Source organism: Neltuma alba, unplaced genomic scaffold (genome assembly GCF_004799145.2).
Source record: "Neltuma alba isolate B1F8T4 unplaced genomic scaffold, ASM479914v2 tig00000738_pilon, whole genome shotgun sequence".
NCBI classification, from domain to species: Eukaryota; Viridiplantae; Streptophyta; class Magnoliopsida; order Fabales; family Fabaceae; genus Neltuma; species Neltuma alba.
Window position 1 is genome coordinate 13,868 of NW_021632165.1, and position 13,955 is coordinate 27,822.

The window sequence follows — 13,955 nt, forward strand, 5'->3', positions numbered from 1 at the left end:
TTACTTTTAAAACTATAGTTTGATTTTCACCTGAATCCTTCATAAACTAACGTTTGTTATAATATAGTTTGGGCCAAGAAGGGCGAGAGCCCAATTCCTTGTGTTTGCATGGGCTAGCTTAGTGTTTTTGATCCCCGTTCACGGGATGTCTCATCCCGTTAAATACAACATAATGAAATTTTTATCCTATATCCTGTCCCATATGCCAAAAGTGTAATGTCCCAAACGGGGCCACGATGCTACACACACACACACACACACACACACACACACACACACACACACACACACACACACACAACACACACACACACACACACACACACACACACACACACACACACACACACACACACACACACACACACACACACACACACACACACACACACACACACACACACACACACACACACACACACACACACACACAATGCAGAGAACGGAATCCAAAAGCTAAGGAGGGTCCGTATACAATGCTCATCAGGCAATGAGCACTGGTGATGAGCCATCTGGGCCGTCCAGATCTAATCTGGACGGTCCAAATTTAATATTTTTAAATAATTATTTTAAAATAGAAAAAAATATATTTTTAAAAAATGATAGTTAGGAGATTATCTTTATTTTTAATCTTATACCTATTAAAATAATTATTTTTAAAAAAATAAAAATAAAAATAAAATAAAATCTGGACCGTCCAGATCAGATCTGAACGGTCCAGGTCTAATGAGCATTGGATGCTCATCAGTTTTGATGAGCACCCAATGCTCTCCGGCTAAGGAGGGGGCTGAGTCCAGAAATCAAGATTAATAAACCAAAACCCATAAATCCATAAATCAAATAATAGGAAAATCATAGCACATATATTCTTCTTCTCAAAATATGAGCCAGAAATATTAAAAATATTGTGAGATCTACGAACCCGTGCTTGCTGTTGTCAAATCTAGGTGCTCATGTGCGGGGAAAGAATTGTCTGTCCAAGAAAGATTGCCAGAAAGTTTATTATTGGGTTATTATGTAATTTTAGGATCTAAATATTGTAATTTAGAAAAATGTTTTTTTCCCTAGTATGCGTGGAGATCAAGTCTAAGCATACCTATTCCAAGTCCCAACGGCTATATTTCATTTTGGAAATTGAGCATTTTCCCCTTTTTCTTTGGTCATGCTTTTGGAAAATTATTACGGATATAATATTAAAAATCTTTTCTAGATTTTATTTTCAACGGCTAATATTTTCCACAGCCATCTATTATTAATTGCTGATTTGCGGCATGGATATACCAATCTGCTTTCAACAGCTATAATTCATATTTTTGGCCAACGACTATAATTCATTTGATAAATTGATTATATTTTTTCCTTTTAACAATGTTCAAAAGTCTTTTCCAGATTTTATTTCCAACGACTACTATTCTCAATGAACGCTCTCTAGTCAGTTCATTCTATTTAACCCCAGGAGCGTAAAGGAAACCGTTTGGTGATTTCGAAGAAAAACTCTCTAAGGAAGCCCCAATGAAGAAGCATCGCAGAGCAGAGGTATTCTTTTGTGCCCTTTTATTTTGATGCTTCAGTTTGATGTGGATGATGCACTTGCTTCTCTGCCATGGCTACTGTGGTAGTCCGACTTGCTCCTAAGGATTTCATTCTACATGTGTTTCGAAGTTTCTTCATAAGTGGGATTTTCACTGCTCGGCTAATTTTATCATACTGAGCCCGAACTATTCTTATCGCTCTGCTTTTCAAATCATTTCTTGCAGATTCTTTTACGGTTTTGAGGGTTTATGAGCATCTCATGTATAAACATTTTAGTGGCAGTATGGCTTGGTTCCATTATATAGGCCTCCTAATGTTAACGCAATATTCACCTGTAAAAATTGCTTTCTCTATGCCTTTTTTAGACATCTAAATTACAGTGCGACATTGTTTTATTAACTTGAAAATAAGTCATAAGACCACAAGAGGCGTGGGACCACTGTTAGCTGCGATCGTCTAATGAGAATCAGACAGCGAGCATTGGGCATTTGGACATCGATAAGCGTAGGGCGATCCTATAGAAAGAAAGGATCAACAAAGCAGGTAACAAGAAAGTGAACTTGGGTCTGTAGCTGTTTTGGTGTGTTTTATGCACTATGGTCTGTCTCTTTTTGCTCACTTGTGTCCCCAAGTCTATCTACATTCATTCGTAACTAAGTATACAGATTATATATGTGAGTCCTTTTGTTGATTTTTTTGTTGTTTTGGATGCTATGTCAATATTTGAATGAATATTTAGTTACGAATGAATGTATACTCATCAATGTATACTTTCTTATAACATACACTTAAACCCAGGATATCAGTTTTCACATGCACTGGACCAAAAGATTTCTTTTTTTTTATTTATTTATTTGGTATCAATCATTGACTAAGTTTTTGGAATATCCAAGAATGGCAGTTTGCTAAGAGTAGTCCTAGTCCAATGACTTTCTCTGTCACTATCTTTCAATTTCAGGTGATAGCTGGAATCATTAATATCAAATAAAAAAGGAAGAGAATGATGTAAAGATTTTTATTATATTTTAGGATACAAGTTTGGGGTCTTTCGCGAGGCTCTCACCAACTCATCTACCACAAATAAAAAAAATATGGACTATCCACATTGAATTTGAATAATTTAAAGACAAATTTAGGGGGGAAAATCCCATTAAAAATTTTATTGGCGAGGATAATCTAAAACCAAATTCTGATAATCTATATGTATAAAATTTGTAAGAGTATCGAAACTTTTCGTATACGTAGATGCCTGCAAGTTGCAATGAGATGAAAATTTATGTTTACTTGGAGCTGCTTAATATAAAAAAATTTACGTAAATTAGAACAAAACTTATATTACATACATATTTTATATTTCATAAATTATGATTGGAAAACTATTTTTAAATATTTTAATGGTCATTCCAAATAAGTTCTACAAAATAGCCAGTTTGGCAAAGTGATAGGACAGCAAACAAGACCCATGTCTTAGGAGTTCCTTTCCATTTGAGAATTCTTTCGCCTCTTATTACTGTCAAAGGGTTTATTTGAAATGACTTATAAATAGTTTTTTAATGGTAATTTGTTAAATACGAGAAAAATATGTGACAAGAGTTTTGTCTTAACTTACGTAAAAACACTTATAAGCAATTACAAACTGCTAATCCAAACAAGCCTAAAAGCAAAGCTTCCACGCCACAAGCAGTGGAGAGTAGCATGGGTTTAAAGGAATTTTCAAGCCCTCCTTCAAAACCACTTCACCACTGTATTTTTTTTTCCAATTTTTTTGAGCGCCAACTATATTGCTGTATTATCTTGTTTATAAGGTATTTTAATATATTTTATCATAATAAAAAATCTTAAACATCATTAACCATATATTAAAATTTAATAACTTTTTAATTCTACTTAATTTAATACTTGTATTTTAATAAAATAGTAGTTTACATAATAATAGATCAAAAGTAAAATCATACATTTATGATTTGTATAATAAATTTAGGAAATTTGGTTAAAAAAAAATCTCTGTGTAAAAACTTAATGGGATAAAAAATCCTAAATTTAAGTACGTGCAATCATGATCTGTGAGTGTAACTTTTCTTCTGTTATCAGTAACATATCTTTCACTGTATGCAAATGACTTTTATATTGATGATTGTTGCACATCATTGGTGATATGTTGCACATAGCAGAAAAAAGTTGTACCCACTCAAATTTAGGTTCTCTTAGCCAATTAAGTTTTCAAACAGAGATTTTTAACCAAATTTTTCATAAATTTAATATCCAGGAAAAAATTTAATAAGACGACTTGAATGCTCTCTCTACCGAATAATAGACCAAAAAGAATGCTTTCTCTACCTTACAAATCAAACCAATACATACATATATATATATATATATTATTTTGACCAGATAAGTATATGGTCCACAAAAGCTAAACATATATTATTTTGACCAGATAAGTATTTGGTCCATAAAAGCTAAACATGGCCAGATTTTCAGAGTTGAAGACTAACCAAGGTTGGAAAATAAAAAACAGTATTGTAAACACAATTGTTAGGGCCCTAGCACATACCCAAAAAGAATCTAAAGCCTAAAATGATGTGGTTTTCCCCTAGCACACAGCAGGACGTTCTTAGTGGATAATCTATAAGTACTTTTGTAAGCGCTTCATGAGTTTGGAGGCTTGCCCTAGTCCTATGAGTTCTCAAGACCCAATTCACAAACTTTTTTATAGCAAAATAAAAAAAATACTCATACAACATCATGCTTGATTTTTATGAATGGTATCTTAATTTTGGATCCCATGATTGTCTGGAGCCGCTTAATATAAGCACTTGTGAATACTTTTATGTAAATTGAGATAAAACTTTACCTACATACTTATTTCATATTATATAAATTATGATTGAAAAGTTACTTTTAAATATTTGAGTTGCCATTCCAAACAAGCTTGGATCCTTCTTTTATACTTTGCCCCAGAATGACTTTGAATTTTTCCAAATTAAGTTGGAATAGCTTATAATAAGCAACTTTTCAATCGTAATTTATGACAAAGAAGATAAATATGGGAAAAAAATTGTCTCAACTTATATGAAACTTATAAGTACTTTTGAAGGTGATTTCAAACAGACCATAAATCAATAATTTAAAATAAAAGTTACAGAACAAAGTTATATTTTCTCTAACACAGTAACACTAGTCCAAAAGCTTTGCTCCGAGACACTTCTACTCATTAAATATGCATTAATTGTATTTTTTGGAAACAAATAAGTGTAACAAAAATATGCTATTCCGCTATTGTGTCAACGGCCTTGGTCCTTGTGGCATAATAATGGCATACAAACATCTCTGTAAGTAAGTTGAGGAAAAAATTTGACTGAATTAAAAAACATAACCTAAATAATTGAACTAAATAGACTACAAATTTTGACTCAGTTTTGTCTTTCATATATGAACCCATCCATTTTGTGTTCAGAAAATTCAAAATTGTTTTTTGTAAAAAGTTATTACTAGTTATGACATTCAATTCAATATGAAACATAATTGTGTGAAAGAGTATAGCACAAATATTTAATATATTAATCACGAATAATTAACTATATTAAAAATGAGGGAATCGATGACCTTGAACATAGATATATGTATATTCTTATTTTCATTCCTAGTCTATAACTCAATTACAATAATCGAAATGATTATTAGAAAACATCTATAAAAGCAAGTTCAAGATGAACATTTATTACATTCAAAGCACAAGTCCAGAAGTATGATTCCTGATTTAAAGCTATACCTTAACTACAACAGCGTAAGGTTTGGTAGCCGACCCAATCCACAATTTCCCATAATGTTCTTTCACTTCGCTCACAGACTCAAGCTCTGGACCTCCTCTTCCATCCAAAACCTCCAAAGTCTTAGCCTTCTCATCAAACTTCACTCCCACAGGGTCATCCCCTAAACTCTCATTAGTATTAGCATTTTCCGATGATGTTCTGTTACTGTTCAGACCCACCCAGAAATCCCCATTTTTCTTTCTCTTGATGTTATCTGGTGGCCTTTCAAGTTGTGTAAAGAGTTCTGAGGTGTAATTCTTGGAGCCTTTGAGCCAGAACTTTGTAATCTTTCTTGAACTTGTTTCTGCTACCAGAAGGAATGAGCCATCCTTGTTCAAAGCCACACCATTTGCAAATGCCAAGCCTTTCAGCAAGATCTCTACTTTCTTAGTTTTCGGATCATATTTCAGCAATCTTCCTGTTTTATCTCCTTTTTGGAATATCATCTCAACTTCCCTATCGCAAAGAGGAAACTAATTACAATGATTACATTAAGTTTCTCTGATTTTTTCCTCAATTATGCCTATGTAATGATGAGGAGTCTATAAGAAAATTCTGTATTTGGATCTTGGTATATCATTATGATTATACTAAAAACCACAATGCTTAAAAAGACACTTGGGCAACACAAAAAGATAACATACTTTGAGACATTTATATGAGATTTCGACGAACGAATGTATAAGGTATTAGGAAATATAAAACAAAAACACCACCCTTAGCTCATCTCTCCTCGCTCAAGCAAGTCTTGGCTTTATTTCCTCCATTGTTCATCAATCCATTAATTCGGTGAAAAACATTTCATCATTTCATGATCACCAAATACATCCAAAGGTTACATTTATCTCGATGACGTATATCCTAATATTTAATAAGTTACATGACTTTTGGCCAAGTATCTTTGTTTAATCATATGTGGATAGCGAACACAACTGCGATTTTGCAATATTTAAGTAGACTTTATATAGCGACGTTTAATTGTGATCATATTCTATCATGTGGTTATAAAACCCTTGTTAATTATTCATATACCTTTAATGTAAAATATGCCTTTTCCTATCATAAGCGTCATCTAAAATGAAGTTTATCCAATCTTTTTTTTTTTTTTTGGGGTCAAAGAAGTCTATCACATCTAAAAGCTCATATATATGGTGTTATGATAAGTACATGTTCAAAAAAAAAAAACTTGGGTTCAAAGATTAGTGGATTAGAAATGAAAGCCTTTTAAACTTTTGGGATAATTAATCCGCAAGTCCTTATAGTTTCAACGAATTTTGAATTAGGTCCTTATAGTTTTTTTTCTTTTTATCAGATCCTTATACTTTCACTTGTTTTTAATTAGGTCCTTGTATTTATTTTTCTTTTTATCAAGTCCTTATAAGTTCATTTTATTTTTAATTAAGTCCCTGAATTTTTTATTCTTTATTTTATGAATTCTAATAGTACTATTATATAAACATAAAATAGTATATATTATTTAATATTAGTTTATAAACAATAATATTCTAACAATATTGAATTATTATAATGATTTTAATTTTTTCAGCAAAAAAATTAATTGTTCTAAAAAATTTTCCTGAATTAATTAATTCTATTATTTTTTATTACATAATTATTAATTTAATTTACTTATTAATATTTTATATTTCATTATTAATCTATTTAATTAAGCTTATATTTAATTAATAAATAAAAATTAAAACTACATGGACCTGATTAAAAATTTAATGAAATTATAAGGACTTAATTAAAAGAAAAATAAATACAAGGACCTAATTAAAAAAAGGTAAAAGTATAAGGATCTAATAAAAAGAAAAAAAACTATAGGGACCTGATTGAAAATTCGTTGAAACTATAAGGACTTGCGGATTAATTAACCCTAAACTTTTAAACCCCACTTTACTTGTGAGGCTTGCTGGCATGAGACTTTTATCAAATAGCTATGAAGATAAAGAAGAATATACCTTCTTTGGTAAACGGTGCTGCTTTCTGAGAAATAAACCACGCCTGTTAGGCTATCAACATCTAAGCCGTTAAGGAATTTGAAAGGAGCATCGCCATCGTAAGCAGAAATGGCTAGTTGTTTGGCCACACCACCACTAGGCGCGACCATTAGTAGCCCAAAGTACGCATCTGCTATATAAAGATTACATGTTTTCCTGTCAAATTTGAGTCCTAATGGGCTCCCACAAGTAGCCTCCTTGTTTGGATCTGTGGATCCATCACATAGTTTCCTATCCCTATAATCAAACATTTGAAAAATGCTTAGGTAGAAAAAGCCAAAATTTCAAACTAAGAAACGCAGACTTCTACACAAACCAGCTAAGCCCAATATAGTTATGAGGTTTCTGCAGATCATCAATATCACATATCATTTTTTTGAGTCAGAATTTTATGAATAGCTTTAAATTCTGAAGTTGGAGATTCTTGCCTGTTTGGTGAGGTGACAGCAAACTCAACCCATCCTTTCTGAGTTCCTTGCCATTTGAGAATTCTACCATCTGATATACCAGTATATGGCCCCTCTCCGATACAGTCAAAGGCGAAGCTTTCAGGACCTGAAGCGCTGGGGAGTCTGAGTTGAATGGAGTTTTTCAAGCCATCCTTGAAAATCACTTCACCAGAAGCGAAGGTGAAGGTTGCTGCAAGTGAGACTAACAGAAGGAAAAAGAAAACTGAGGAAGAAGAAGAAGAAGAAGAAGAAGAAGGCCCCATGGGTTATAGTGATGGAGAGATCATCGAGAAATAAAGCATAGATATTTATATATGTGTGTGATATTGGAATGGGTGTCTTCCTCTCCCTCCCTGTCCTTTCGTCAGCGTGGATTAAAATTTTGATCCATTTTCATCAGCGTGGATTATAAATGTTTAGATTTAACATTTTAAAAAACCATTTTCATAATTTTACATAGAAAATATATAAATAAATTGAAATTGCTGAATTTTAGTTTAAATAGTTCAAAACTATATAGAGACAGTTTGATACTGTAGTGAAAAAAAATAAAAAAAAAATCTTTATAAGATCTTTCAATAATGTTCTATAATTATCATCTGTTGAAATTAGAGTTTTAATAGTTTGAATTCATTTATATAAAATCATAATAATAATTTTATACTACCTCCGGTCTTTACTATAAGACTCTGTTTGACTTTTATTTTGATCCTAAATATAAAACCCTAATCCACTTTGTCTTTCATATTTATACTTTTTTTTTTCCAAAGTAGCACTTCTAACAATGATAGTTCTAGTTAATACACTTGATTAGTAAGGATATTTTAGGAAAGATAACACCTATTTAAGACAAATAACTAACTCAATTTACCTCCTTAATCTCCTCAAATTAGTCAACTGGTTCTTATAATTAGGACCGGAGATAGTATAATATTAAATTTAAATGACTAAAATTTGGATCCAATAGTAGTTAAAAAACTTGCAAAGGAATTAACTACTCACTCTGAAAATTTTATTAGCGAAAGATTGAAGTCAAATGATCTTGTTTATTTGCTGCTTCCACATGTCAAATAGATGATCTATCTATTTGTAGACTGTAGATTAAATAATACTATCTCTGGTCCTTAATATAAAATCTTGTTTGATTTTTATCTTGGTTCTAAATATAAGACCCTAATCCACTTTGTCTCTCATATTTATACTTTTTTTAAAGTAATTCTTCTAATAATAATAGTTATAGTTAATACACTTGATTAGCAAGGATATTTTAGGAAAGACAATATCTATTTAGGACAAATAACTAACTCAACTTATTTTCTTAATCTCCTCAAATTAGTTAATTAGCTTTTATAATTAGAATAAGAGGTAGTATGTTTGACTTGAGAAAGATGAGGCTTTTGTTACCATTTGCATCTTATATCTAATTTTTGGTCCATTTATTATAATTTAAAATTGGACAATATTGAATCTTTATAACTTTTTAACATTATTTGCTCATGCCGGCATTAGATACGTTGACATGGTCTATTTAGTTAGTTGTGTTAATTAAAGATTGTGATTTGTCAATTTGTGACAGCGGCGTTATGAATTGCAGCTGCTTTTCTATGGAGTGTGTGTGTGTGTGTGTGTAAAGGTGGTTTACTTTCAAAATTTTCAATATATTTTCATTCTCAAAAGCCTGAAGTTTGACTATTGCATTTTCTTAATATTATTATAATTCAAATAAAGTAAGCCATATGTCAGCATACCCAAGTGGCTCCACAGCCAGTGGAGGAAAAATTTTCTTACCGTTGACTGATAAAAGGCCTAATGAAGTAATTAGCGTGTTCATGTCATGGGATGAGTTTGGGGCCACCATGTCATGTTTCCGTCTGGTTTTAAAAAAAAAATGTGATGTTCCCGTCTTGATAATTGGGATGGAACAGCTTTTCTACCTGTATTCCTTTACGTTCAAATAGCGTCCTATTCCATTAGACTATCTATCTTTTTTTTATAAAAAAATTTAACTTAACTTTTTTTAATTTTTTATTTCAAAACCACATATATTTGGAGCATAGAATCCCATGGTAAAACTTATGTAAAAATAGAAAAAAAAAGGATAAAAATTGACAGTAATAAAAAATTAACAAAAAATATTTCTTTTTGAAAGACAGTAAACATGTAAGCTCAAAGTATTCTCTAAAAAAACATTATATAACTCATAAAAAACTTATAAATTGTGAACAACATAATCATAAAAATTATAATATTATTATATTAATGATAAATAATTTTTTTTATAAAATTAAAAAAGATAATTTATGGTAACAAAACTAGGATGAGACATCCCGTCCTATGTCCAATCTCATTTTGGATATTTTTGTCCTCTATTATGTTTATTTAGTCCAGAAAATTTTTGGAATGGGATTGTTTTGTCCCAAAATAATTAGAACTAGGACGAGATTCGAATGAGTTCCCAGAAAAGTAATAATGAGATTTTGATGGATTCCATCGATTTCATTATTTCTCTCTTTTTAAAATTACCAAAGACTTTCAAACATCATAAATATTAACTAAAAACTCACTATTATATTAAATAGTTTAGGTAAAAGTATATAGGGATAATTAATCCGCAAGTCCTTATAGTTTCAACGAATTTTGAATTAGGTCCTTATAGTTTTTTTTTCTTTTTATCAGATCCTTATACTTTCACTTGTTTTTAATTAGGTCCTTGTATTTATTTTTCTTTTTATCAAGTCCTTATAAGTTCATTTTATTTTTAATTAAGTCCCTGAATTTTTTATTCTTTATTTTATGAATTCTAATAGTACTATTATATAAACATAAAATAGTATATATTATTTAATATTAGTTTATAAACAATAATATTCTAACAATATTGAATTATTATAATGATTTTAATTTTTTCAGCAAAAAAATTAATTGTTCTAAAAAATTTTCCTGAATTAATTAATTCTATTATTTTTTATTACATAATTATTAATTTAATTTACTTATTAATATTTTATATTTCATTATTAATCTATTTAATTAAGCTTATATTTAATTAATAAATAAAAATTAAAACTACATGGACCTGATTAAAAATTTAATGAAATTATAAGGACTTAATTAAAAGAAAAATAAATACAAGGACCTAATTAAAAAAAGGTAAAAGTATAAAGATCTAATAAAAAGAAAAAAAACTATAGGAACCTGATTGAAAATTCGTTGAAACTATAAGGACTTGCGGATTAATTAACCCAAGTATATATACCTTTGATTCTTTACTTTTAATTCCTGAAGGTTTTAATTTAGTTACTTAACTTTAAAAATTATATTTTTAATCAATCAACCATAAAAGTGTTGGTCTCAAGATGGGTTTATTAGTGGGCTATTATGTAATTTTTGGATCTAAATATTGTAATTTAGAAAAAATGTTTTTTTTCCTAGTATGCGTGGAGATCAAGCCTAAGCATGCCTATTCCAAGTCCCAACGGCTATATTTCATTTTGGAAATTGAACTTTTTCCCCTTTTTCTTTGGTCATGCCTTTGGAAAATTATTACGGATATAATATTAAAAATCTTTTCTAGATTTTATTTGCAACGGCTAATATTTTCCACAGCCATCTATTATTAATTGCTGATTTGCGGCATGGGACATACCAATCTGCTTTCAACGGCTATAATTCATATTTTTGGCCAACGACTATAATTCATTTTATAAATTGATTATATTTTTTCTTTTTAACAATGTTCAAAAGTCTTTTCCAGATTTTATTTCCAACGGCTACTATTCCCAATGAACGCTCTTTAGTCAGCTCATTCTATTTAACCCCAGGAGCGTAGAGGAAACTGTTTGGTGATTTCAAAGAAAAGCTCTCTAAGGAAGCCCCGAGGAAGAAGCATCGCAGAGCAGAGGTATTCTTTTGCGCCCTTTTATTTTGATGCTTCAGTCTGATGTGGATGATGCACTTGCTTCTCTGCCATGGCTATTGTGGTAGTCCGATTTGCTCCTAAGGATTTCATTCTACGTAAGTGGGATTTTCACTGCTTGGCTAATTTTATCATAGTGAGCTCAAACTATTCTTATCACTCTGCTTTTCAAATCATTTCTCGCAGATTCTTTTATGGTTTTGAGGGTTTATGAGCATCTCATGTATAAACATTTTAGTGGCAGTATGGCTTGGTTCCATTATATAGGCCTCCTGATGTTAACGCAATATTCACCTGTAAAAATTGCTTTCTCTATGCCTTTTGTAGACATCTAAATTACAGTGCGACATTGTTTTATTAACTTGAAAATAAGTCATAAGACCACAAGAGGCGTGGGACCACTGTTAGCTGCGATTGTCTAATGAGAATCAGACAGCGAGCGTAGGGCATTTGGACATCGATAAGCGTAGGGCGATCCTATAGAAAGAAAGGATCAACAAAGCAGGTAACAAGAAAGTGAACTTGGGTCTGTAGCTGTTTTGGTGTGTTTTATGCACTATGGTCCGTCTCTTTTTACTCACTTGTGTCCCTAAGTCTATCTACATTCATTCGTAACTAAGTATACATATTATATATATGAGTCCTTTTGTTGATTTTTTTGTTATTTTGGATGCTATGTCAATATTTGAATGAATATTTAGTTGCGAATGAATGTATACTCCTCAATGTATACTTTCTTATAACAGACCCTTAAACCCAGGATATCAGTTTTCACATGTACTAGACCAAAAGATTTCTTTTTTTTATTTTATTTGGTATCGATCGTTGACTAAGTTTTTGGAATATCCAAGAATGGCAGTTTGCTAAGAGTAGTCCTAGTCCAATGACTCTCTCTCTCACTATCTTTCAATTTCAGGTGATAGCTGGAATCATTAATATCAAATAAAAAGGGAAGAGAATGATGTAAGGAAGTGGGCAAATAGCAGTGCCTCCAGGGTTCTGGTTGCACCCAATAGATGAGGAGTTTCTTTACTGTTATCTGAGGAAGAAAGTCTCTTTTGAAGCCCTTAGCTTTGATGTCATTTGAGAAGTTGATCTCAACAAACATAAGCTTTGGGATCTCAAAGGTGTGTATATATATATACATCAATATATTCACATATGCGTGTCCATATAACATTTACCTCTATCCAAAAATCAAATTCATTGTAAATCATTGTCAGGCTAGCTTTTCTTCTCACATATTTTGGTCATAGTAATGGTGATGTGGTTTGCTTGAGTAAACCCAAAAAGCATATCATTGTTGTTCCCAACATATATATTCATTCTGCATGCATTGATATATTGATTTACTTTCTATGTTCGATGAGGTTCTCAGTTGTTCAGTCCAATGTTTCATTGCTTGATCTTTTTCCACTGACTTCATCTTTCCTTTTTCCCCCACTGCCATATGCCCAAAATCACCTAGACATTTACAACTAATTAGCACCATGTTTGTTCCAATGCTTGATGAATCACATCAAATAGATTCACTGATATTTTCCTTGTCCTTGTTCATAATAAATAAACTTCTGTACATGTTGTTCCATGTTTGTAGGGCTAGACAAGCTTTTAAGGGCACTGAAGGTAGTGGTGAGGCTGTAAGCTTATGCTAATCTTTTCAACTCTTCACAGTATGATTCAAACTCCTTAACATTTCAGTGGGGGAGATACTAAAATTTTGTTGACATGTAATTTTTAATAAGGATTGTGTACATGTGACATTCCAGGAACTGTGGATACAAATAGAGTGAGAGGCTGTCATCAAGAGGGAGAAAGAAATGGCTGATTCTCTCTTAGCTCGGGTAATTTATTTTGAAGGATCAGAATAACAAAATCCTTAAGTAAAGAGATAAATATATAAAATAAAAATATTTTATTTTTATTTCCAAAGTGAATATGTTAGGTATATTAATTGTTCTCCCTCTTCCTAATCTCTCATAATCTATTGCGAATGCTACTGATATTGTACAAACTTACATCAATGGTAATCTGTAACTTGCATGACATAGCAATAAAGAGCAATTTGGTACTTTTGTTTATGAATATCCACTCAATTTTTTTATGTCAGATTTGGATAAGCTTAGTTGAAATATCCACTTAATTTTCCTTGTATGAATATGGAGAACAAGCTTTTTGTTATATTTTGGGATAGAAGTTTGGGGTCTTTCGCAAGGCTCTCACCAACTCATCTACAGCAAGA

At 31.2% G+C, this 13,955-nt stretch overlaps 1 protein-coding gene across 1 annotated transcript; it reads right to left on the bottom strand.

Moving 5' to 3' along the window:
* Positions 1-5,131: 5,131 nt before the first annotated feature.
* Positions 5,132-8,060, bottom strand: LOC114744679 (protein STRICTOSIDINE SYNTHASE-LIKE 10-like). Its single transcript, XM_028932848.1, has 3 exons — positions 7,777-8,060; positions 7,310-7,585; positions 5,132-5,801 (listed from the first exon to the last, which is right to left on the bottom strand). The coding sequence occupies exons 1-3, from the start codon at positions 8,058-8,060 to the stop codon at positions 5,300-5,302; spliced, it is 1,062 nt and encodes a 353-aa protein (XP_028788681.1). The 3' UTR covers positions 5,132-5,299.
* Between the last annotated feature and the right edge of the window lie 5,895 nt (positions 8,061-13,955).

Excerpts from the sequence above, each read along its gene's own strand:
- LOC114744679 (XM_028932848.1), bottom strand. The coding sequence starts at position 8,060 with ATGGGGCCTTCTTCTTCTTCTTCTTCTTCTTCTTCCTCAGTTTTCTTT. Across the intron at positions 7,586-7,776 it reads GCTGTCACCTCACCAAACAG|GGATAGGAAACTATGTGATG; the intron begins GCAAGAATCTCC and ends GTTTGATTATAG. Across the intron at positions 5,802-7,309 it reads AGCACCGTTTACCAAAGAAG|GGAAGTTGAGATGATATTCC; the intron begins GTATATTCTTCT and ends TCTTTGCGATAG.